The sequence below is a fragment of the Venturia canescens genome, chromosome 11, assembly GCF_019457755.1.
Source record: "Venturia canescens isolate UGA chromosome 11, ASM1945775v1, whole genome shotgun sequence".
Taxonomy (NCBI): domain Eukaryota; kingdom Metazoa; phylum Arthropoda; class Insecta; order Hymenoptera; family Ichneumonidae; genus Venturia; species Venturia canescens.
In genome coordinates, this window is record NC_057431.1 from 13,338,026 (window position 1) to 13,362,630 (window position 24,605).

The following is a 24,605-nucleotide window of genomic DNA, read 5'->3' on the forward strand; positions in this document are numbered from 1 at the left end:
TAAATGAACAATAAAACTAATATATAAATCGTTGATTGTTGATTGTTGGTTGGTGAGAGTATTGTGGTATCGTGGCGATACGCCGACTGTTCTCACCGTTCACCGTTCTCACCGAATGTCAGTCCTACATAAATACAGGTATCGGAAACAGTATTACGGTATTACCCAACACTACCGTACCAAAATTCCTATATTACTCGTATTTTACTAGTACGCTGGCTAGCTGGGGAAGAAACAAACATGAAACATTATTGCGGAGAGCGAATTTCAAATGAAATATTTGCACCGACTTTATTCTAGTTTTGTTGTTGATGAGCATTTCGGCATTTCACAGTTTTTTTTTTAATTTCTAGATTATATGTAAAAGAAGCTAAATTGTACTTTAAATTGATTTGGTAACTCGTATGAATTATCTGAAGATAATGAATCTAAAGAACAATCTTTTACGAAAAAAAAACATTTAAAAAATGATTCTATAGAAGAATCTGATATTTGAAATCATTGGTTGATTGTTCGATTTCGAGGTTATGTTTTGTCACCGTAAATAAAGTAACAAACACGCACATGTGTGTGTTCTCAGGCTGTATACGAAAATAAAAAAGGAAAAAGGTTGCGGGAGTTGTTTTTTGGATAAGCGATTCCTTATATATTGAGAATCGGCGTTGTTTTTGTTGTTGTTTGCTTTATATACGACATCATCGAACATTATCGCGCGTGAACGATGAGTGTCGTCGATAGTGTGGAGGACGTTGAAACGTTGCATGTTCGATTGCTGACGAATTTTCAAAAAATTGAAGGTAAGCCAGCGAACTGTTAGTTTTTTAAAGTTTTTGAAAACAATTGAAAAACACTATTGCTTCTGTAAAGACTCTCTGGAAGCGACTCGGTTAAATATAAATATACTTGTCTTAATTGCGACTGTAAATATGAAGAATTCTATTCGAACAAAACCAACTGAGTAACATCTATAATTCATTTGCGGGTTCTATAAGAATTATTATTTCATATGGTGCTTTTACGAAAATGAAAATGAATTTCTATGATAGTTTGTTAATTTATTTATAAACATGTATATATTAGTTTGTGCATTTGAGCTTGTAAAAATGTAACTACAAGAGAAATCACATCTTTCACATTTTTTTCGGTCTTGGACACTAAAGTGAACTTTCAAAATTAATTTAAAAATTGATAATTGATCTTTAAGATGTCTCCCTGACACCGCAAATAAATGGAATTCTGAGGGGCCAATACGGGGAGAGTCTAAACGAACATTTTGGTTCCATAAGTCGACATGTAATGTCAAATGAGAAAGAGTTGACAGAACAAATAAGCAACTCCTTGCAAACAGAAGAGAACCTGCATGAAGAATGGCTATTGGCAGGTATTTCAGCCCTTTGCTATTTTGTTCAGTGCAATTGGACCGGTCCAGAAGACATGGAAGATGTAGTTTGGCTAATGAGTTTGAATGAGAAAGCTCTAAGGTACTTGAAATTGGACGACCAGTGCAACGATAACATGGTGAAGCCAGAATTACTTTATTTTGCAAAAACAATATTTTCTATGAAAGAGTTATGTTTTAAGTTTAAAACTTGTGGATGGTGGGCATTACGGGCAAATTTTTTGCACGAGTTCATCATTGAAGAATCCTCCGATGTTCTTCTGGAACAGTCAGAGAAATTGATTGCTGAAATAGAACAATCGTCGCTGATCAAAGATGACTTCTTACGAACTTTGTTCAATGTTGAAGTAGCCCAATTTTACTTACGATATAAGAGGATACAAAACTCTGAAAAGTATATGAATGCTGCACAACAAACAGCTGGACTTCGCCTTAAACTTGAAGGTGCCATGGGGAAGCGTACCAAATTTCAACAAGAAGCTAAAGCTCAACTTTATCTGGATGTTGCTATCGATAAAGAAATTTATCCCTTCAGGAGCTGCCCCGATTTACCTAAACCTTTAGAACTCAATGATGAACTGAGATTGGAGAGAATCGAGTTTGTCGAAGTTAAGGAGAGACCTCACCTTGGGTCAATCGAGGATTCTATTGTATTGACCAAATGGTGAGACATACCAAGAAACAAATAATGAGTTCATATACTATATCAAGGGGATACAGAGGCTGATCCCTAACTAATTTAAACTTCTGGGATCAATACATTTTTAAATTGGATATTATGGATTATTCGTGATAAAAAATTCTTTGGTGGATAGAAAAAATTCATTTCAGAATTTTTTTTACGACAAATGCACTACGATTTTTAATGTTGTATGCATTGTCAGGACAATAAGTATTTTAACAGTTGGTATCATGAATACTTGAGAAGTGATTTGACTTTGAAGAATCTAATCGAGGCAATATTTTAGAATTAATATTGTGTTTTATGAAAAATTTAGAAGTTGAATTTTTGATGAAAAGGAATCTCAAAAACAATATTTATATCATAGTTCGATAAGCTCTGAATATTACAATCTTGATAGAAGTAAAAAAACAAGTGATTACAATATTTTGAGATTTTAATAATAAATGAGTAATGGGAGAATAGCTACCTAGCTTTGAAAATTGACAATTAATGTCGACTCAAGGTCTTAAAACTCATGCTGAAAGAATTAATAAGATAAAATTTCAGAATCCCTTTACTTTGAAACTCAGATTTTTTAAATGATTAATAAGCTTTTCAAATTAGTTCAATATTCATTTCGATTTGGTAAAGATGTTTTTTGGAAAATAAAATATCAGCATCTAAACTAGAAATGCATAGATGAATTTTATTATTTTTACGTTATCATAGAAATTAAAACATTATTTTTCAGTTTTCACTTGCTCTTATCACAACCTAAGGATAAACTCACAGACGAAGAGATCATTCCATATTTAAATGTAAGTAAGAAATTTAGACCAGCGGTGGGTAATAACTAATGAAAAAAATAGTGAAATGAGAATGATAATTAAAAATAAAGAACAAAACGTGGTGTAAAAGTGGGGTGTGACCCATAGAAACAAAAAAGAACGAAAAATCCTTGAAATACAGAACGTCTAAGGAATAAAAACATTTTTTATTTTTTTAAGAATGTTATCGAATACACAAAAAATTGGCCCCTCCTCATGTCTGCGCTTCATCAACGCTGTATTATGGAGTTGCGAGACAGAAGAACTGTGGAAAGGGCAATGGCACAGGCCGAAAATCTCATGGAACTGTTGAATCACGCTGTTCCACCAATTTACAACAGAATTGACTTTTTCTTCACTTCCGGAATGAAGCCCATCTGGACTTACAAACAGATACTGGCTGATGCTATGTTAAGCCTTGGCCTTGTAAAAGGAGCTCTCGACCTTTACCTCAAACTTCACCTGTGGGAAGATGTTATTGTCTGTTATACGATTTTGGAGCTCAAGCATAAAGTAAATCTTTTAACAATCCAAAATATAATGTACAATGCAAAATAGTTATATCGTTCTAATAATTTTATCCAATTTATTTGAATACTTCACATTTCCAAATACTGCTTTTCAAGTTAATCGAATTTTAATTTCAATTTAATTATATTTGAATTAAATTTTGATTAGATTTATCTATAGGTCTTCTGCATATAGCTTTTCAGCAAATATTTCTGTAGCTAGCCAGCCAGTAAAATATTGAAAAAACTTAAGAATCTACTATAAAAAAAAAAAAAATAAGTTCATTTAACATCATTAGTTTAACAATTTGTCTGAAAAGTAATTTTTGTCTTGAAAATCGATCAAGAGACTCGGTAGTCTCGGGACAAATACATTGACAACTCTGTCGTCTGCTAGCCCGAGATTTTATTTAGGAGGAATTTACAAGGAATTGTTTCACATTTTGTCGTGTTTATAATTGCTAGTTATAATTTTTTTTTCGAATATGGTTTTAAAGTATTTCGGAAAAATTGCTTTATCTCAAGGGTCGAAAAACTTTTGTTGCATAGTGACAAAATTGTTCATAGAATATGTTAGAAGTTAGTGTAACGATTGAAATTTTGAAATGGATATTCTTGGAACTTTCAATGTCTCCATGATTTCAACAAAAAAATTGAATAGTAAACAAGACGTGTTTGTAAAAAGGAAACCAATACATTAACAAAATTTGATGTTTCACTTATTTCAGATACGCGTAAAAATGATTTTTTTTTTCACAGGCTGCCGAAATAATTCGTCAAGAAATAAAAAAGAAAGAAACAGTGAAATTGTGGTGTTTATTGGGTGATGCGACTCAAGAAATTGAACATTACGTAACGGCCTGGAAATTGTCGAATGAGAAAAGCAGTAGAGCCCAAAGACACTGGGGCTTCCATTATTTTGCCAAGCAGCTTTATCAAGAAGCTATACCTCATTTGAAATTATCAGTGGAGTTAAACAATATTCAGGAAAATGTCTGGATTCGTTTGGGTTTTGCTGCTCTGCAAGTTGAGGATTGGAAATTGGCCGCGACTGCATACAGAAGTTATTGCAATTTAGAACCCTCGGTGTGTAGAAAAGGGAGCAAAAAAATGCTATTCACAAATATGAAGCCTATGCGAATTTTTTTCTCCTTGATGAATCAATTGTAAAAATAGATATTTAATTAACAAATAAGCAAACAGACTTATTATTGTAATGCAATGAAAAATTTTTCAATGCTTCCGATAAAAATTAAAAACGACAGTTCAAAATTTCTTAATTTGATTGATTTTTAAATTTTCAGACTTTTGAAGCATGGAACAATTTGGCGAAAGCTTACATTAAAATGGGAGAGAAGGAGAGAGCCTGGAGATCGCTACAGGATGCGATAAAATGCAATTATGACAGATGGGAAATTTGGGATAATTTGATGCTCGTTAGTATCGACGTGGGACATTTCTTAGAGGTTCGATTCATTATTTTCAAACTTTAATAAATCATTCGGCAGTATCTTGATCATTAAAATTCGAAAGGAATTTTCATATCCATAGTGGAAAACTTAGAGGAATATGTTTTCGAATCGAAACTTATTTCAAAAATATTTAAAAGAAAGTTGATTCGTTTTGATCTGCCTAGAAGTATGTCCAACCATAACTGTTTGATCTGAGGGACTTTTATAAAAAATCTGATTACATTTTTCCAATCAAGTTTTTCCGTTCTTTAAAAAGTGAGAAATAAATAGCATGAATCATATCTCCGAAGTTTGTTTTCGACTCGTAACGCGGAAACCCTAAAAATTCGTTTGATTATTCGAGTTCGCGTTGTTGACAATATCCTACACGTGATTGTAATTATCGCAAATACGGAAATCGGATTTATTCAATGATTTCTTTAGGAACACAACCTTCGTTTTAATGCTTTATTTCTTCGTTCAATCTAATAATTTGCAAAAAATTATTCGTTTTCGAGTTTGATGGTTGGATACTTTTATCGAACATTTGTGCAAGAATATCAAATCAATCGAAACTGTTGTTATTTATATAGACAACGACGATATTCAATAATACATTTTACAATCAAGATATAAGATTGGGGATCTATCTAAATTATAATTCAAGAGTAATTGAATTACTTATCCGGGTCTTCGCGTTCTTGATCTGAAATGCGGTTCGGCAATATGCTTATTTTCAGTCATATTTCAGATTTTAGACACTACAAATTCGGAGTAATAATAAATTTGGAAGAGCTGGCTCACAGAAAAATAACTATTCAACAGATTAATTGAAAATGTTGATAATTCTATATATCACATATAAATTCTATGTGAATTTCATTCCTGAATCGTATTTATAACACCTTGAAAATGATCTTCATTGTGAATAGTTTTATAGATTTGAAAGTTTCGCTGTCGATGTCCACCTTAAATAATCAGGTTGGATTCAGTTTTATAATATCAATCGACCATTTATCAATCTCAATTGATCAGTATTTAATTCATTCGTTACAGAGTAACTATTTCTTACCTATTTTTATGTTGATGTTACAAATAGGCTATACGGTGCTACCATCGAATTTTGGATCTCAAAGGTCAACACATCGACATTCAAATTCTGGTGATACTGACAAAGGCTGTGAGGGAAAACAAGGTTGATTATGATGGGAATCCGTCGAGAAAGTTGTTGCCAAAAGTTCTTGAATTGTTCGGTCGTCTCACAGCGATAACACTTACAAATTCTGAAATTTGGCGGCTGTATGCAGAGCTTACAATAATTAACAACACCGAACTTGATGCACAAAAAGCAGCTCAATATTTGCAGCGCTCTTATCGGGCAGCAATTTCAGATTCGAGATGGGCCGAAACCATCAAAGGCACTGTTACCGTGCTTGATTTATGCATTCAATTAGGCGAAGCTTATTTGAATTGTTATACGAATGTTTCGATCGGTCAAAAAAGATCAATGCTCGGCAGCGCCAAATTGTGCCTTCAATCAGTTCTCACGAGGGTAAAAAATTACGACTTGATCCAACAAGAGGAAGTCCGCGAACGAGTCGATTCTTTGGATAAATTATTTGAAGCCATTAATACGGAATTTGAAAAAGTCAAAGCGACATAATTAATACTTTAAACCAAATTAAATTTGGAAGTATTTAACATCCCTATTTTCACCCAATAAGAATATTGCACAATTTGTTAAATAACTAAATAAAGTTGAAAATTGAGTCTTTTTTTAATGTTATAATCATCGATAACCTGATTGTAATTGTGCCAGAAAATGATCAAAGAATACATATATATATAAAAGAAATTATTACAACTTGGAGAATGATTCATTGAAAAATGAAACTCATTATTATCTGATTCGTTCAACGTTTAACAAGCTGTTCCCATCGATTTTCAGATTCTTCCTTGAAATTTGTGTTCTTCGGGTTATAATATTTTTATTCTTTTTTAAGTATGATTCATAACGCTAATTATTCAAACATTCATGCTTTGAAAAGAATAACAACACCTCGAAAGTTTTAATTCGAGCTGTGGTCGTGATAACGTGATTTTCGGGAAAAAAATGTTCACCGTTTGGAACTTTTGAATGTTACAAATCTCAATAGCACAAAATTCGCGGGAACTCCGACATTGGTGATAGTGATGCGAGGGAAAAAAGTCAAGAAACAATATAAAATAGTAAAAATAGAACATTTTTTCGTGAAGGCTTTATCATTGTTTGCAAAATGTATCATTCATAATGAAATTAAAAAAAAAAAAATTTAATTCATTGACGATTGGCAATCCAATGTGCTTTCCACAAGCTTAAACATTCCATATAATAACTGATTCTTATTAACAATAGACTAAAAGAGCATGTCACTGGACTGAAATATTTTAACCGACGTTTTTGAAAATTGATTGAAGAATTTTAACTTGAATTTAATTTGAATGAGTGTAGAATTTATTTAGGAGCTTTGAAACGTTTTGAATTGCTGTACGCATAAAAAAATTGTCAGGAAACTGTAATGAGAATAAAAATAAGGTGCAACCGAATGTTCACGAAATCCTGACGGTAGGTGACAATACAAAGTTACAGGCACAATACGACCTTTAATACAATACGTCTTGAGCGACTTTTAAAAATTTTTTTGTTGACTTGATTTTTGGAGGGGGCTCTTGAAACATGATGAATTAACATATTTTCATAGGAGACGCTGAAAAAAAATAGTCGATTTTTTTGCGCGTTGATTTTTTATTAAAATGAAATGTAAATTTGAAAATATTTTTGAGCAAGTATTCGATTTTTATCGATACTGATCTTGAATGACCTTGAACAACTTTACCCCTCCCAGTATTTTTTACGCAGTTTGCGATGCTCTACGAGTTGGTTTAAATAAAATGTACGGTTCAATATAAAAAAGTGAAAGTGACCTTGACTGTGCGTTAGCACCTCCACCGAAATGAAAAAAATTAGCCGCATTTGATGATACTCTTCGCACCATACAATTAACTTTCGTCTAGAACTTCTTTTTGTGGCGTCGATAATTACCGAGATATTTGAGGTGGTCAAGTTAAGTGAAATACCCTATAAGCACTTTTAAATCCTAGGAGTTAAAAAAGTTCTTTTTAGAGTATCCGCTCACTACTACTTTCTTCGACAGTTGTGAAAATGCCTACTTTAGGTCTCACAGAAACGCTGAAAAGTGAGGAAAACGTGATTGCGTTATATAAAAATCATTTTTTCATCGTTACATTCGGAGATGTCCTTGTTTATTGTTGTATGAAAGATATCAAATTTACAAGCACTTTATTAGATAAATAATGCAAATGTTTAGCACAAAAAAACACGTATATGGTGGCGAATTTTGCATCGTTGGAACAAGACAAAATATATGTTGTTTTTTTAAATAATTGAACTCGAAATAAACTAATTATTGAATGGGTACATTTGCTTTTCGAATCTCGTTTTGAGAATTTCGTTGGTTCGAAGCGTTGCAAATGTCAACGGGATTTTTTTTCTCCGTTTCAGTCCAGAGAGGATCCTTTTACACGTAGCCAGTCGTCGTATGAATTAAGTATTTAGCGTCTGATTTATTGGAAGAAAACGTGAGGGGACCGAAGATGGAGACATCAGGGAAAATTCATTTTCTTGGTCGAGGTCGGCACTCTGTGTCTTTTCCTTCGTGACAACAAATTCCTTGGGTCATTTCAAGACCCGTGAACTTCCAGTCTCCCATGTTACAGACTCTCGTATGTACCGAAACCTTTAAATTTTCCACGTGCCTGTTTAATTTCTCGCAAATTAAAGCAGGAGCTTGTTTTTTCACTCCTTCAGCCTGCAATTACCGAAAACAGTGAATTTGTATTTGGGATGAAATTAATCATTTTTTTATGAGAGAGAATCATGGTAAACTCGATATTACGAGAGCTGTGCAGAGTGCCAGACATTTTTCTGAACCTTCCTCGTCGCATGACACGTTCAGTGGAAATTTGTGCTCCATCAATGGTTGGTTCGATAACGATACTGCAAACACCGCACAGGCACAATTCCCCTGAGTCGTTTCCGTTGTTCTATTTCGGAAAATATCAAAATCACGAACAAAAACAGCAGGTTAAATCCCATCATGCATTTTCAAGTTTCGGAAATTTGAACATTTTCTTCTGATTTTTGCAACAAAATTCAGGAAACTATAGCAGTAGAATAAACACTTGAAATCCTTATGAATTTCGTTATTTCGAATTACAGTTAGGAAAAAATTATGCATTCATCACCGAAAAAATTATTTACTAAAACAAACGTTAATGGTGTGAGATAATTAAATTAATTCAATCTATATATAGTATGTTTGCACAATTCATTCAAGTTTCTAGTTCGTTCCATTGAATGGAGAACTTTTAATGAATATCCAGATGCATTTCAATCCCATTTCAGAGGAATCACAAAAAACGAAATGATTCAATCGAAATTACTTGATTTAATTAAACTCATTTTTGATGAAAAATCCGATTGAGTGAAAGTTTCGACTGCTCATATATTATTGGATAAGAATTGGTAAGCGCACAATTTGGTAAAATATTTTCCTTATTATTCGTTCGTCATTTTTTTAACTGCGAATTCTATGACGAAAGAGTAAGATAAATAGCAAAATTTCAACACTAAATTCTGAATATGATTCAGATAGCAAACAATTAGAAAATGATTAATTAACTTTCTAGTTTTATTCTCGAACACGGAGTTTCACAGATATTTTCCACACATATTTTTCATATTAACCGACGTCGATAATGTGATGACTATGAAAAAAAAAATGAAAACATACGCAGCTCTGTTGAGGCAGATAAGAATAAACGCAAAAACACCGAAATAATACATGATATTTTTTCGAAATCACTCCTGATCGACGAGTAATTGAATCTTTGGTATGACTGACAATGAAGACGATGAGACAATTGAAATATATATGGAGTCTGAACGATCCCTTCCATTGTTTCACGTAACGATCAATGTGGAGTTGACTTTCGTATTCTTTTTTTAGGCTTCGCAATTCTATCGTTCGTAACAAGAGTATTTTTTAAACTTTGATGCGTCGCATCGGACGCCAAACGTCAATAAAGAGAGCTTCTCGACTGGTGAGAAAATTCCACGAGGTTGATTTGAAAGGAATTCTTAACAATGAACAATTCATTTACAATTGATCATTTTAATTTGATTTTGCGAGAATGTATGTACAAATTAGTTTTTCATTAGAGGCTGCAATTTTATTATCTTTTGATTGGGTAATAAAAACCCTATGTGATACTCATGTAGTTCAAAAAACAAATGCATGATGATTCACAAGAAGTTGTTCGATCTATTCTCTCAAAACTTGCTTCAAATGAGCGATTCATTACTAAAGGTTATAAAGAAACTTCAAATTTTATTTCAGGAATTAAAATGTGAATGAAATAAAATTATGTACCAAATTTTAATTACCCCAAATTTTAATGCATTTAAATTTTAATTGGTCAAATGTTGACTTGTACGAATTTTTATTCGAGAATCCAAATTATTTTTATATTTTAATGCATGAATAAATATTTGACTTGATTGAAATTATGTTTCAACTTTCAATTCGTTCTCAAATTTTCATTCGTTCAAATTTTAATTCTCCGCAATTTCCATTTGAGAATTAAAATTATGGACCAAATCTAAATTCTCGAATTAAAATTTGGGGTCATTAAAATTATGTTCCAAATTTTAATTCGGGAATTAAAATTATGCACTAAATAAAAATTGTGAATTAAAATTTTGTCTAGACATAATAGAAGTCCCACGGAATTAAAATTTTTGTTCTATGCAGTGAATTAGAATGTGAGTTGGATTTCAATGTCGCTTCCATATTCATGCTCCTAGAGTTTAATTTTTATTTAGCTAATTTTCATTTGAAGTCAATAAATATTTGAATCGTTATTGCGTGTGGTGTCGTGCCACAGTATTAATTTCTTGAATTTTTATGTAGCTCATTTAATTTTGGTCTTTCAATGCTCATGACTATCAAGTTGAAGGAAAATGCATTCAAATTTGGTTATAACATAATAGAAATGAATTAAAATTAAGTTATAACATAAAATTAATTCAATATTCTTACTCTTGACAAAATTAAAATCGTTCTGACAACTCGTGGCTTTAGTTTGAATCAAGTTCTGTATTTTTTTTTGAGGTTTTAACATTCAACTAATAAATACCACAATGGCGCGCCATAGATTTACGATCGCCATCTGAGGATGCTCAAAAAAAACTTGGTTTAAATAAGACCCATCAACTGTGCTCTATCTTTTGGCATAGAATATCTCTAATGAAATTTGATAACGGGTTAATACTATGATGATAGTGACAACGCTGAGATTGAAATATCATTAGGTAAGCAATCCTTACTTGAACCAAGTTTTTTTTAAGCATCCTCGGATGCCGATCGTAAGTTTATTCTGTAGTGCCTCTTCAACCCAAAAGGACTCCAACAACGATCTCGCCAGATCGGAACTGTCCCACCGATAGTTTCTATCTCATCAATGGCTTATGACTACCTTCTCTATTAAACTTTTCGAACTGCTATTCGACACTTCGCTTGTAGTCAAATAGGATCTATAATTCAAAATGGTATTGCACGTATGAAACATCACTTTTGGTTGAATGTCCAGGTCTAAAACTAAGATTTTATTGGTGAATTTTTTTTCAAAATTACAAAAGAAATATAACCTAACGAGATCCCATAACGCAACTAGTCTTAAAAATCGTTGGATTAGTTGAAGTTTTTTTGAGAATTTTTTGAAAAAAATTGAAACTGCCTTATTGCCTGAAATTAATGGTTTTTTTGTTTAAAGCTGCAAAAAATTGATTAAAATCTACATCAATTATTTTTTCAGAAATATCTTCGAAAAGAACAGAAAAATACACTCAAGTTTAAAAAAAAAGTTCAACTCGGCCCATTTTTCGGAAAGTTATAGGGAAAAGATAAAAAAATCTCTATTTTTTTTCCAAAAATCATAACTTATTATCCAATCGACTAAAAATTCTGGAAAAAATCAAGAGAGCTCCTTTCAATGGGTATAACAACGTGAAAAATTTTGAACCAAATAAAAATCCAAAAGTTTTGAAGTGACTGATTTGACGTGGAATGCCCCATATATATCCTCGGCGACTACTACCTCTTCGCAACAATTCACGCATGTTTTTATGTTGATTTCAACAAAGTGCAATTGTGCACGTGATGATAAAAAAATGAGATTGTATAGACGAATCTTCTCGAAAATTTATTCAAATGCGATTTATTATCAGGTGAATATCTTCAGTAATAGAATAGATTAGTTGCTATAACAAATAAAATTCGTTTGAAGAAGGAAATGTGTAGTAAAAATTGCCGTCATTTCAATATATAACCTGGGGAGTTAATTTTGGAAGCTTGACAATTTTTATCGTCCGAAGGGTACTTTTTCATCAATATACAATAATATCTCTTGTATATTACAGAAAAATTTGTTTGGATTTTTTATAATGAATGCAATTAAGCTAAAATCTCTTGGAGATAATTTTCTCAATTCCCTCTGTAGGCATGTACATGTGATCTATCAGATCTACAAGAGCCTCATTTTTATTTGAATGAACAATTTTTTACTATACTTTTAGCACATATTTAAATATAATTACCAGGGGATCCTGAAAGTCTGAGAAGAATCGATTTTCTTCTAACATAAGTCTCTGCCACCATAGAGTAACAATAGTATACAATAATAGACTTATGATTTGATTTGACTACTTTTTGAGCACTGTGAACTTGAAAAATTTTTACAGGATATGGGAAAACCGAAATCTTCATGTTAGGTAATGATTATCTCCCATCAGAGTGTACTTGCGAAACGACATTTATGGAAAAAAATTTTAATTAAAATTATTCCCTGTCTCTTCGAAAGAGATATCGAAAAAAGGGAACAAACATTTTTAAATCAAATTACAGCTAATTCATTTAAAAATTCAAAAAATTGCAACGAATTATAAATTTCAATGTTGAGGTGAAGTCGTTAAATAACGACAGGATTTCAACGACTAAGGCACTCGAATCCTTTTTTCAGATAACGCGATATTGATCGATTAGAATAATGAAATCCAACATAAGGGGGTCACCCCGTGTGGCAGCCGGATTTTGTGGGGTTTTTTCGCGATTTTTTTGCGGCAAGAAAAAAAAATATAGACTTTTGAAATTTGAAGAGTTGATTCAATGATATTTCAACTCTATGGTAGAATTTTTTAACTCACGATTTTACTGTGGGCCTCAATACGTTTGGAAAATCTTGAAATTTTTTACTTCACAAGCATGTTGCTACACGGAAAAAATTTCCAATACTCCTACCCTCAAAATGTTGTATAGCATCACCATACTAACCCATTAATGCGCAAAACGACAATTTTGGACACACAAAAATTCTCCTAGGGAAAGAATATTGGGACAAGTACATTAATGATCCCATGTTTCCTGATCATATCACGAGGAATGTAAAAAAAAAAAAATTCCATAAACGAACTGTAAATAATTTCAACACAACAATTCGACAAAAATTTCACCAAAACATGATATTAAAAAAAAAAATACAAATCTGTTTTTTTTAAGTGAAAAAAAAATTCAAATAAAACGTAAGAAATATAAAACCGAAAAATCGCGCTTGAAAATATTTTAGAAACCAATGCTCCATTCTTTTTATCTTATTCTAACAATTCCTCAAGTAACCTCAACCAAAACGGACAAGTGGCTCTGGGGTTCTCCAAGTAACCCGAGAGTAACCCCAAGTAACCCCAAGTAACCCCAGAGTAACTCCAAGTAACCCCAAGTAAAACCCCAAGGAACCCCAGAATAACCCCAAGTGACCCCAAGTAACCCGAAGTAACCCCAGAGTAACCCCAAGTAATCCCAGAGTAACCCCAAATAACCCCAAGTAGTCCCAGAGTAACCCCAAGTAACCCCAGAGTAAGCCTGCGAGTAAAACGAGCATGGCAAAACGGACGTGTAGCATTGTTTCCCATTGTTCCCCAAGTAACCCCAGAGTACATTAACATTGTTCACCGAAAAACCAAATCATAATTTGGAGTAAGCCTGCGAGTAAAACTATCGATAACGATTTTACTTACCCACGAATGTATCGCGTCATTAGGCAGATTCTCGCATCTTGCGATTCGTGCCAAAGAAACACGGCTCCGAATCAGTATTCATATGTGGCGCAGCAAAAAATCATTTCGGAAGGATCCGGAGATATCGTTTCAATTGATTTTTTCGGTCCTTTGCCAGCCTCCCAATAATAAGCGGAATGAAACACATCCTCGTCACGATCGAGGTTTATTAAAAAATTCGTAGCTCTTTATCCATTGAAAGCTGCAACTGCACCAGCAACTATCAATAAAATCTTCAATTATTACATACCAGAAAATGGAAAACCGAGAAAATTACATTTTGATCACGGGACACAGTTTACATCAAGATTATGGTTAGAAAAGTTAGCTAGTGAGGGAATACAGCCGATTTTCTCGTCTATCAGACATCCTCAAGGAAATGTAGTGGAGAGAGTGAATCGAGAGATATGTAGATTTTTTAGCACATTCTTAAGGAAGTTGAGGCATTAGAATGAAAATGATGTCACCGCTTTTAAGCCGATTGCATCTTATAAAGTGAAGTGTAAAAAAAAATCAGTTAAATTTTTAGACAGTTTAGGAGCGTCGTTGCTGAGAAAAATCAATAACAATTTGGCCCAAATAACATGTAATCTTATGGAAGTCAAGACACATTCGGTGATATCTCCGTTAAAAATGATGCTAAAAATATGAAATTTTTTGGGCAATATGAGCAACGCTTGCTGAATAATGTCAATTTTATTCAGATTTATTAGGAGATTTGCTGAGATTATATTAATAATAATCTGTTTCCCGTGCAGTTTTTTGAGGCTAGGATCGTCATCGTTCGTGTTTTCGACTGAGCTTTCACCAGTTTTTCGTCTTTTTTCCCCCAAATTTTCTTTAAAGTGTATGCAACATTGGCAAACTGTAAACTGGCCTAACTTTTGAAAGGTACAGGTCATCACTTTTGGGTAAAAAAAAATGACTGTACAGCCTCAACTTCCTTAACTGAAAAATACACAGATTGGTTAAAATGCGTCAAGGTGATTGAAGATTGTATTAATAAAACTCATCACGAAACTACGGAAATGACGCCTATTGAGATACAAAAAAATATAAAACCACGAAGAATATGGAAAAAGTGGATACAAATTGACAAAGAAGAAAATGAAGAACAACAAGAGGAAATTGCAGAAAAATTAATCTTGGCACGAGAAAGAATAATGAGAAAGGGCAGAAAAGTTTGATCAGAAGCACAAATTAACAGAATTTCAAGTTGGAGATCTTGTGTTGGCAAAAGCATGCAACGTGAGCGATCCAATAAACAAAAAAATGGCAAAATTCTTTGCCATCTACGAGGGACCGTACAGGATTAAGGAGGGTGGCTACACTCGTCAAAATGATAAGAAATTGATCAAATTTGGTGATAATGTTCTTCAACATCAAGTGCGAAGACACCATTTTTTTCAAAATTTTCTTCTGCTTAGTTATCGAGTAATTACGCATTAAAGCAGATTTCTTATGTCCGAAATGTATACCTATATATATGGAAACGCTATGCTTATACACTTGAACTTGAGTGATCAATTACTCGATAACTATACAGAAGAAAAATCTTAAAAAATTTGTATTGTCAAATTTGGCCCTAAAGAATATGTTCACCAAATTTTATTAAATTCTTATCATTTTGAAATTTTTAATGTATTTAACATGGATTAGCATGGCAACATTGTATCGTCGGTAGCCACCCTCCTTAAGAAACAAATAGCGGCAGCTACTTACATCCTTGAGAATATCTACAGTAAAGTGGAGAGGGGAATGTACCATGCGCAAAATCTGAAAAAATACAAAAATTAAATCAGCAATCGACAAATTTATTATTTTAAATTAATCCTTGCCAAGCAAGAGATACCACGCTGCTAACCTAGAAAAAAAAATAAATAAATAAGTAAATAATAAATAAAATTATAATTTTAAGTCAATACTTACTCTGCTAACCTGAAAAAAAATACCACAATTAAATAAACAAAAAATAAATCTATGATTTTCATTTAATAAACTTACCGGCGGGACGAACTCCAAACGTAACCTGCAAAAAGAAAAAAATGGAATTTAATTTTCATTATTATTTAAACAAAAAGACAAGAATTATGCATACTTACCAAGAAGAATGCTTCGCGCGGTGAACCTGAAAAATAAAATACGGAAATTAAACAAACAATAAATAAAATTATGATTTAAGTCAATACTTACCCATTGGGGGACGAACTCCAGACGAAACTCAAAAAAGAGAAAAAGAAAAATTTATTATTTATTTTTGATCATGATTTAAACAATTAAGAAACTTAAAATATCATTACTTACCTTATCAATTTTATAAAAAACCTGAAAAACACAAAAAAATCAATAAAATCGAAAACAAAATAAAAATCTAAATAATTACCAATAACTACCCTAACGTAAATGAACATAAACGGAAAAATAACAATGAAAAGGAAATGAAACGAATTTGGACAAAGAAGAGCAGCATACTTCGAAGGGTCTCGCCGGCCGACTTCACGCAAGTGCCGGAGAACGGTACTTCAGACGAAAAACGGGGAATTCGGGAGAAATGAACAAAGATTAAACCCCCGAACCCTGTCCATAAGAGTAGCAAGCGGATAAGTAATTCGTCAAACAATTTAAGAGGAAAAACAGGTATGAAGAAATTTAAATAAACGATATGAGTATAAAAAGAATTCTCATATGAGAAATGGATGCATCAGTGCAAACACGGTGCCAAGTGTTGAGAACACACTTTTCTCAACAAACAGGAGGAGAGGCAGGATGGGACGGACAAGAGGATAAAGGAGAGGGGGAGGTAGAAAGGTTCGAGAGGATAAGCAGAGAGTGAACAGGACAAAGACTCAGAGACAAGAAAAAGAAGGTGCCTACCCAAAACTCTGATACCCAAACAAATCGCCCAAAAAGTAAGGCAACCCAAGCTTTCATATGGCGACTGGTGAGCGCGGACATTAGGGTGGCCCTTAATATGGGTAAAAAAAAAAATTGATCGCGCCGCCCCCCAAAACGGTTCCAAATGATAAAAAAAAAATCTACGCAAAGCCGTAGCTATGTCCGGTAAGAGGAAGACGTGCCTGTAAGCATGAACTTGGTTTTAAATATCAATTTTTCTGCATGATTTAGTAACTTTTTAAAATGTTATATTTCAGTGAAAAATGGTCGTATCGAGGTCTAAAAAAACACATTTTGAAGCTTCAAGTTTCTAATTTCAAATCTTATGACGAAAAAAATGCAGAGCTACATGTTCTGCGCAATTTTGAGAAAAAGTACGAGAAAAAAACAGCAAATTTTTATGCTTTTTTATCAATTCCATAAGCGTAGATTTATTTTTTCCAACTAAGCCATGGTATGGACCGGATAGCTGGTTTATTAAGCTTCAATTTGCTATTTTTAAAACTTGGGTAGGACCATTTTTTGCTGAGATGTTGAACTTTGAATTAAGAAGAACTCTTTTGTCTTTGATCGACGATATCTCAGCAACCAATGGTCGCACAGGAAATTCAAGGGCAGTACTGAAAACTGGAATGAATGTCCTACAAGGTTCCGTTGCAATCTTGAAGATGAATTTTTTATTCCATCCTTGTCGTGAATTTAAAAATCGAGGAAAAAAAAGGTAATTTATGGTTTTTCAGAAGCCTTCAATGTTGGAAGCCTTAAGAAAAAAAATCAATTTTCATCAAAAACTTTCGGAATTTTTTTTTGTATATTTCAACCTTATTTATGGGAAAAATGTAGAAAAAACTTGGAAATTTTTTTTTTTATTTTTGTCATGATCTACTTACTCGTTTAACGTTAAAAACGTGACCCTTAAATTTGATTAATGTTTGATCGGTTGCAACGAAGAAACGATTGATTAGATCGAAATGTAACTTCGCAGGGTTTTTGGGGGTATATTCAGCTGTAAATGGCATACTCAACATCAGTAATTTCATGATTATTTGAAATTTGGTTATTGACTTTCTGAAAACCATAAATTACTTTTTTATCCTATTTTTTTTTATTCACGACAAGGATGAAAGAAAAATTTCATCTTCAAGATCGCAACGGAATCTTGTAGGACATTCATTCCAGTTTTCAGAACTGCCCTTGAATTTCCTGTGTGACCATTGGTTGCCGAGATATCGTCGATCAAAGACAAAAGAGTTCTTCTTAATTCAAAGTTCAACATCTCAGCAAAAAATGGTCCTACCCAAGTTTTTAAAAAAGCAAATTGAAGCTTAATAAACCAGCTATCCGGTCCATATCATGGCTTAGTTGAAAAAAATAAATCTACGCTTGTAGTATGTCAGTGCTTCAAGGAATGGAGTGGGGATAGGATTCTCCCCTCTCGCTAGTCGTGCCTAGATCTGGCGAAGATCGATCCGAAAAGGAAGTCAGTGTGAGACCCAGAGCCCACAAGAAATAAGCTCGACTAGTCCGCTCTCTACTAGCCCCTGGTCCAACGTCTATGGCCAGTGGCTGCAGACCCTTCGTAAACGGAGATCCAACATAAATACACCCAAATCCGGAAAACACGGACCTCCATCGCATCTTGTATTCTCGTCACCTCAACGGCGACGTCGTGTGCAGTACTGGGCGGTAGTAACGCCAGTATTCGAACCACCGTCGATAGACCCCGGAGTCATCGCATCTCGATTCGTCGACATCATCGAGGCGATCTTCGGCTGGCCCTTGGTATCAACGACATCCCGTAGCGTAATGTGTGTGTGAGAGGTGTGAAGGTATGCATTAACATCGATAATGTTCATAAAAAAACGCATAATCCGATTGTGTGGATTGAGAGAGCGAACAAACCGCCAAACAGGCTGTACCAAATCTTAATGTGTGCTCAAAAATAAATGTAAAATTAATACACGCTTGTGGAATTGATAAAAAAGCATTAAAAATTGCTGTTTTTTTCTCGCACTTTTTCTCAAAATTGCGCAGAACATGCAGCTCTGCATTTTTTTCGTCATAAGATTTGAAATTAGAAACTTGAAGCTTCAAAATGCGTTTTTTTAGACCTCGATACGACCATTTTTCACTGAAATACAACATTTTTAAAAATTACTAAATCATGCAGAAAAATTGATATTTAAATCCAAGTTCATGCTTACAGGCACCTTTTCCTCTTACCGGACATAGCTACGGCTTTGCGTAGATTTTTTTTTTGTATCATTTGGAGGAACTGTTTTGGGGGGCGGCGCGATCATTTTTTTTTACCCATATTAAGGGCCACCCTAGTGGACAGAATAAGATCATCAAAAATCGAGCCGAGATCGAGTGTTCAAACAGATTTCGCGACACAAAAATACAAGCGAGATGCTCAAAGAAATGGCTACGCCAAAAATGATATCACCGATCCAAAGGAGTCACACCCAACTAGAATTGACGACAAAACAGGAAATAAAAATAAAGAGAGCAGTGGCCTCTGAAGAGAGAAAAAGATACAAAGTAGAAGTAGAAAAAAAGAAGAAGAATGGAAAACATGGAGAATAGGTGAATTTGTATGGAAAGAAGAAAAATACGGGGTGGGCACCAAAAATGGCCAAGGCTCATGCTGCAAGTCACTCCAAAATGAAAATTGGGTAAGCGATGAGGTCATAAATGCCTATATGACTTTAATTGCCAATCGATCACGAAAGGAAACAGGACAGGGGCGACAAGTCTACTGTATGAACTCGTTTTTTTTTATAAACGTCTGCAGGAGGGAAGGTATAAATCCGTCAAAAAATGGACAAAAAAAATAAACCTTTTTTCATTTGGTTTGATCCTCGTGCCTCTTCATTTCAAAAACCACCGGCGTCTAGCCTCAATAAACCTCAACAAAAAGTGCATTAGCTACTATGATAGCCTATTTGGGAACGACAGAGGCTGTTTGTGGGTACTGCTTCTCCAATATTTAATCGATAAGGCAAGGGAAAAAGGACAAAAAGATTTCATCCCAACCGAGTGGACCATGATCGTGAAAAAGGACATCCCCCGCCAAACGAAGAGCTACGATTGTGACGTTTCCATTTGTTCATTTGCCGAATATGAGACGGCGAATAAAGAGATCGACTTCAACCAAGAAGATATGAAATAGAAACGCAGACAAATCACAGAGGAAATCACGAATGGAAAATTAATGAGTTTAAAAAAAAGGGGCATATTTTCTTTTATATACAAGCGGTTATCAACAATGTATCAAAAGACCGTCTCCGTCTCTCGACTCACGTGTGTAAAATCCCTTTTTGCGTTAATCAAGGAAGATATTTCTTTTTGTATATATTTTTTTCGGTCAAAGAAATGTTCAACGACAATACCAGTTAGAAGTGCCAAATACCATTTATTTATTTTTTTACGATTTACAAATAAACATATTTTCTTCACGATGGAAATCCTTGGTGTTTGCGTGTCATTTTCCGACCCGTGCCCTAAAAACAAAGAAAAGCATATATTAGGAAAATTACTACTAGATTACTACAATGAACTACTAGATATAAGAACGAAAAATATTACTTACCTGTGAAATGTCCAATATCCGTAGAACCTGAAAAAGCAAGAAAAATAACGATCAAAAACAACAAAAAAGAACATTTTTTAAAATCATTTACTTACCTGAAAATTTTTTTTTGAGCCTGGAACCAAGAAATCTGAAACAGAAAAACAAAGAATTGATTAGAAAAATATAATGAAATCACACTTACCTGAAGAATAGCGACTTACCTGGAACTCTCCCCTCCACAAAACCTGAAAAAGTAAAAAGAAAATTAATAGATTGAAAATGGAATAAATGCTTATAAAATTGTTACTTACCAATGAAACTTGTCTCATAGAGCCTGAAACCTGAAAAACAAATAGAAAAAGAATTAGAATTTAGAAGAAAGGGATCTAGAGTCGCGGCAGCGACTCTGAGACGAGTACGTTTATGTTATGACGAGTTGCTGCCAGAGACTCTTTACCGGAGCGATAGTGTTTCCAATTGTTTTCGAAAATTTTCAAAATTTGTTTCTTCAATAATTAATTAATTATAGCATTCCGGAGAATATTATAAGTTGACATATTTTTTATTTTTTTTTCTTTCGATTGCGACCTCTTCGAACTTTGTAGCTTAACGTGTTGAAGAGATATTAATTATTTATTTTTTAATTGCATCAAAAAATGGTCTCGGATGTTCGCACACATTTTTGATGTTTATTTGTTTTATTTAGTGACAAATCTGGTGCCATAATACATTTTATATACTGTAACGGCACGCTTTTAGACTCACCCGCTACGTGTGTGTTCGAGCTACTAAATTTTTGGGAGCAGGCATGAAATGAACGAGAGATTAAGAATTTATGTGTGTGAAAATATAATAATAGTGTTTATTCAAAGTAATTTTATTAAACAAATGAGAATGCGATGCAAATCGTTGGTGTTTTGTGGTGTCAATGAAAATATTTTCCTAATTTCAGTAAACTTGTCCAATTTACGCGTGGTCTCGCTTTCTTATGTCCAGAAATTTGTCCAGTTTTATTTATTTCTGCTCTCTTTTGCTGACTCTTTAATTAATTTATAAATGTTATCTGTGAGCTCAGAAATTCATTCCTAATTTCCTTAATTTTCGAATTTAATCAATCTGATCAATCCTGTGATTCTATATCATTTTAAATGAGTGTGGAATTTGACTCGATACAAAACGACTGAGATTGATTAATGAGATCATGGCCACTATTTAAAAATCTGCAGAAAAATCTGATTTTTTTACACAGCATAGAAAAATGTTCGAAAATTACGGTAAAAAAAATTGAGGGGAGGTTACCGAACATTTAAGCAAGAAAATAAGTATTAAAAATTGGACATCGTAGTAGCAGTAAATGGATCGTGATTTTTCAATCAAATTTAAGGGATCGTAAATGCTGGAAAAAAAAAAAATTAAATCATATACGTATTCGTTGAACATTTATCTTGTTAATGGCGTTATAAAAATATCAGGTCACCGAAACTTTAAGAATGAAATCATAAATTAACTATGATTATCGCTCACGATGAATCATTGAATACGCCTCTTGGATAACGCTAGTGGCGCGGCGTTGTGGCAGATTTAGGCAACTCGTGGGCGTTTTGCGTGCGATCAGCCGTACGGATCACGTTTAAAAAGTGCTCTCAAACAGGAAAAAAATGGGTGGTACGAGGTACTGTTGTGTTGTGGGGTGTAAAAATTCCCAATCTCGGAATCGTGAATTAACTTTTTATTCGTTTCCGAAACGGAGTTGGGAAGTTGAAAAAAGAAATAAGTGGATAAAAGCTGTCAGAAGAATGTGAGTAAATATTATTATTATGACGATTTGATACCAGGAACGTTTTGAAAATATTCAAACTCCAAATTTTCTGTACGTGTATTGTATGTTATATTTTTATTAGTACATTAGATAACAAGACGTGGCACCCGAGTACGAACACTCGCATCTGCAGTGCTCATTTTGTTGGAGGCAAGCAATCCAACGTCGAAAACAGCCCAGCGTATGTGCCGACAATTTTCCCCGCTGTGTACAAAAAAAGAGAGAAATCACAACTGGACCTAGCTAGACACGAACGACTTCTGAAAAGAAAAGAAAGAATGAGCACATCAACAGCTGCAAAACCGCAAGAAAAGGAAAATATCGCAAGTGACATTGAAATGGGTACGATCAAAAATTGAAAATATATTTTATATCACGCGGTACGTAAATGGACGCTTTTGCGTACGCTTCGCGTACACAAAACCCCCATTTCCGCACCTCGTAATATAAAATTTCGTATAACACGCGTACGAAAAACTTTTTCGTCCTAGTGTTATAATGTACTATTAAAAGTATCTGTAAATGTTAGGCGGTTTCAAGTTTCGAAAATGTACAATTGTTTTATGTTGTGTTATTTTAAATGAAGTTTCAATAATTTCGTCTAATTACAGGATTAAATGAAACTCCGACGGAAGCTGGCAGTACATGCATTGCTTGTCAAACTGATGCGTGTGACAACGAAGGAGCCAGTGCAGAAGGGAATACTTTCTGGAGTTGGAATAATGATAAAAATGAAGCTTCCACGCAGACGAATATTTACATTGGGAAGCCAAATAAAAACGAGCGAATCATAGTGAAAGAGCTGAAAACCGTTGCCGACAAGTTATGTGGTCCTGACGATATTTTTCATTACGGTTTCTCAGGATTCTCTGATATTGGTTCAAACAAAACTATGTTGCAGTTAGGCGGGGTTTCATTAATTTTTTTCAATGTGTTGCTCAACTTGATTAGTGTGAAAACAGATGGCCAACTAGCTTGCTTTTTTAAGATACACGAATCAACTGCTTCTCAAATCTTCTTCGAAATCTTGACTACGTTGACTGAGAAGACAAAGACTTGGATTTTTTGGCCATCGAGAGAAAGCATAAAAAAAAATTTACCAATCGGTTTCAAAAAATATCCGAATTGCAGATGCATAATCGATTGCACGGAAATATTTACTGAAACTCCCCCTACTGTGGAACAACGCGTTCTCATGTACTCCAACTACAAGTCACGTTTTACCGTCAAATATTTGATCGCTATTACGCCCGATGGTTTCGTTTGTAAATTATCAAAAGGGTATGGCGGAAGAGCTACAGATAGTTTTATAACGAATGACTGTGGACTTTTATCGTGCATAGAACCGGGTGATACGGTTTTAGCCGACAAAGGTTTCCCTCAGATAAAATCTGAACTGCTCAAACGCAATGCCCTCTTGGTGATACCTCCGTTTGCGTTCGATCCACAGTTTACAAACTCCGAAATAGATGAAACGTACAAAATCGCTTCAGTTAGAATACATGTAGAACGTGCTATTCAAAGGATAAAACTCTGCAATATTTTGAAATTAATTCCCATTTCACTCTTACCGTATCTTGATGCGATTATGCACATGTGCTGCGTTATTGCCAATAGCAAGCCACCACTTATAAAAAATCCTGAAGCGGCCAATTCAGCAACACAAATGAGTGCGTAGTTGGCTTTCAGGAATTTTTGGAAGTTTTGATTTATAAAGAAGGAAAGAACTGCGTACGTGAAACAAATATGTTTATAAATAAAAATACTGAAGCAGATACAAGTGTATTATTCTATTCAATGCCTAGAATAATAGTGGAAGATAATGTTGAAAATAAAACCACTCAATTTTGGGAATTAACTCTTCCAAAAAATGTTCATCCCTTTCAACTATGACCTCTACGTTATCGTGACTCGAGTAAACAAAGAAATGACATTTTTTAAGGTTGAGTATATACATTGATACCTGAATTTGTGTATAATATTTGTCGCTTTTCTTCAAATAAATTTCATTATTGTCGTCTATTTCCAAATACGGGACATTCGAAACTTTATCGTCACGGTTCACGATTTGCTGATTCTTACAGGTAAATGGGCATTTGATTTCCAATAAAGTTGATTCGCTTAATATTATTCCGTCGGGGCTCGTGGCCATAAACGGTTGGGTAATATTTATAATTAATCCAACTGAAGTTACTTTTAAGCCAGTTTGTTCTTCGAAACACTTTCTTGCATGCGGCT

General features: G+C 33.8%; 3 protein-coding genes across 5 annotated transcripts; 2 read left to right on the forward strand and 1 right to left on the reverse strand.

Annotated features, from left to right (window-relative positions):
- Positions 1-237: 237 nt before the first annotated feature.
- LOC122418155 (tetratricopeptide repeat protein 27) lies at positions 238-6,705 on the forward strand. 3 transcript variants are annotated; one of them, XM_043432218.1, is made up of 8 exons: positions 251-797; positions 1,205-1,381; positions 1,748-2,063; positions 2,815-2,881; positions 3,071-3,403; positions 4,159-4,485; positions 4,704-4,865; positions 5,950-6,705. In XM_043432218.1, the coding sequence occupies exons 1-8, from the start codon at positions 722-724 to the stop codon at positions 6,511-6,513; spliced, it is 2,022 nt and encodes a 673-aa protein (XP_043288153.1). In that variant the 5' UTR covers positions 251-721; the 3' UTR covers positions 6,514-6,705. The 3 variants fall into 3 exon arrangements, with proteins under 3 accessions (XP_043288152.1, XP_043288153.1, XP_043288154.1); XM_043432219.1 differs by having other exon boundaries at positions 281-797; positions 1,820-2,063; XM_043432217.1 differs by having other exon boundaries at positions 238-797; positions 1,205-2,063.
- Positions 6,706-8,131: 1,426 nt separating this feature from the next.
- Positions 8,132-9,845, reverse strand: LOC122418162 (uncharacterized). Its single transcript, XM_043432229.1, has 3 exons — positions 9,704-9,845; positions 8,807-8,954; positions 8,132-8,719 (listed from the first exon to the last, which is right to left on the reverse strand). The coding sequence occupies exons 1-3, from the start codon at positions 9,754-9,756 to the stop codon at positions 8,525-8,527; spliced, it is 396 nt and encodes a 131-aa protein (XP_043288164.1). The 5' UTR covers positions 9,757-9,845; the 3' UTR covers positions 8,132-8,524.
- A 12,272-nt stretch (positions 9,846-22,117) lies between these two features.
- Positions 22,118-24,106, forward strand: LOC122417760 (uncharacterized). Its single transcript, XM_043431554.1, has 3 exons — positions 22,118-22,346; positions 22,450-22,709; positions 22,979-24,106. Exons 1-3 carry the CDS (start codon positions 22,207-22,209, stop codon positions 24,043-24,045), a joined length of 1,467 nt encoding a protein of 488 aa, XP_043287489.1. The 5' UTR covers positions 22,118-22,206; the 3' UTR covers positions 24,046-24,106.
- The last annotated feature ends 499 nt before the right edge of the window (positions 24,107-24,605 follow it).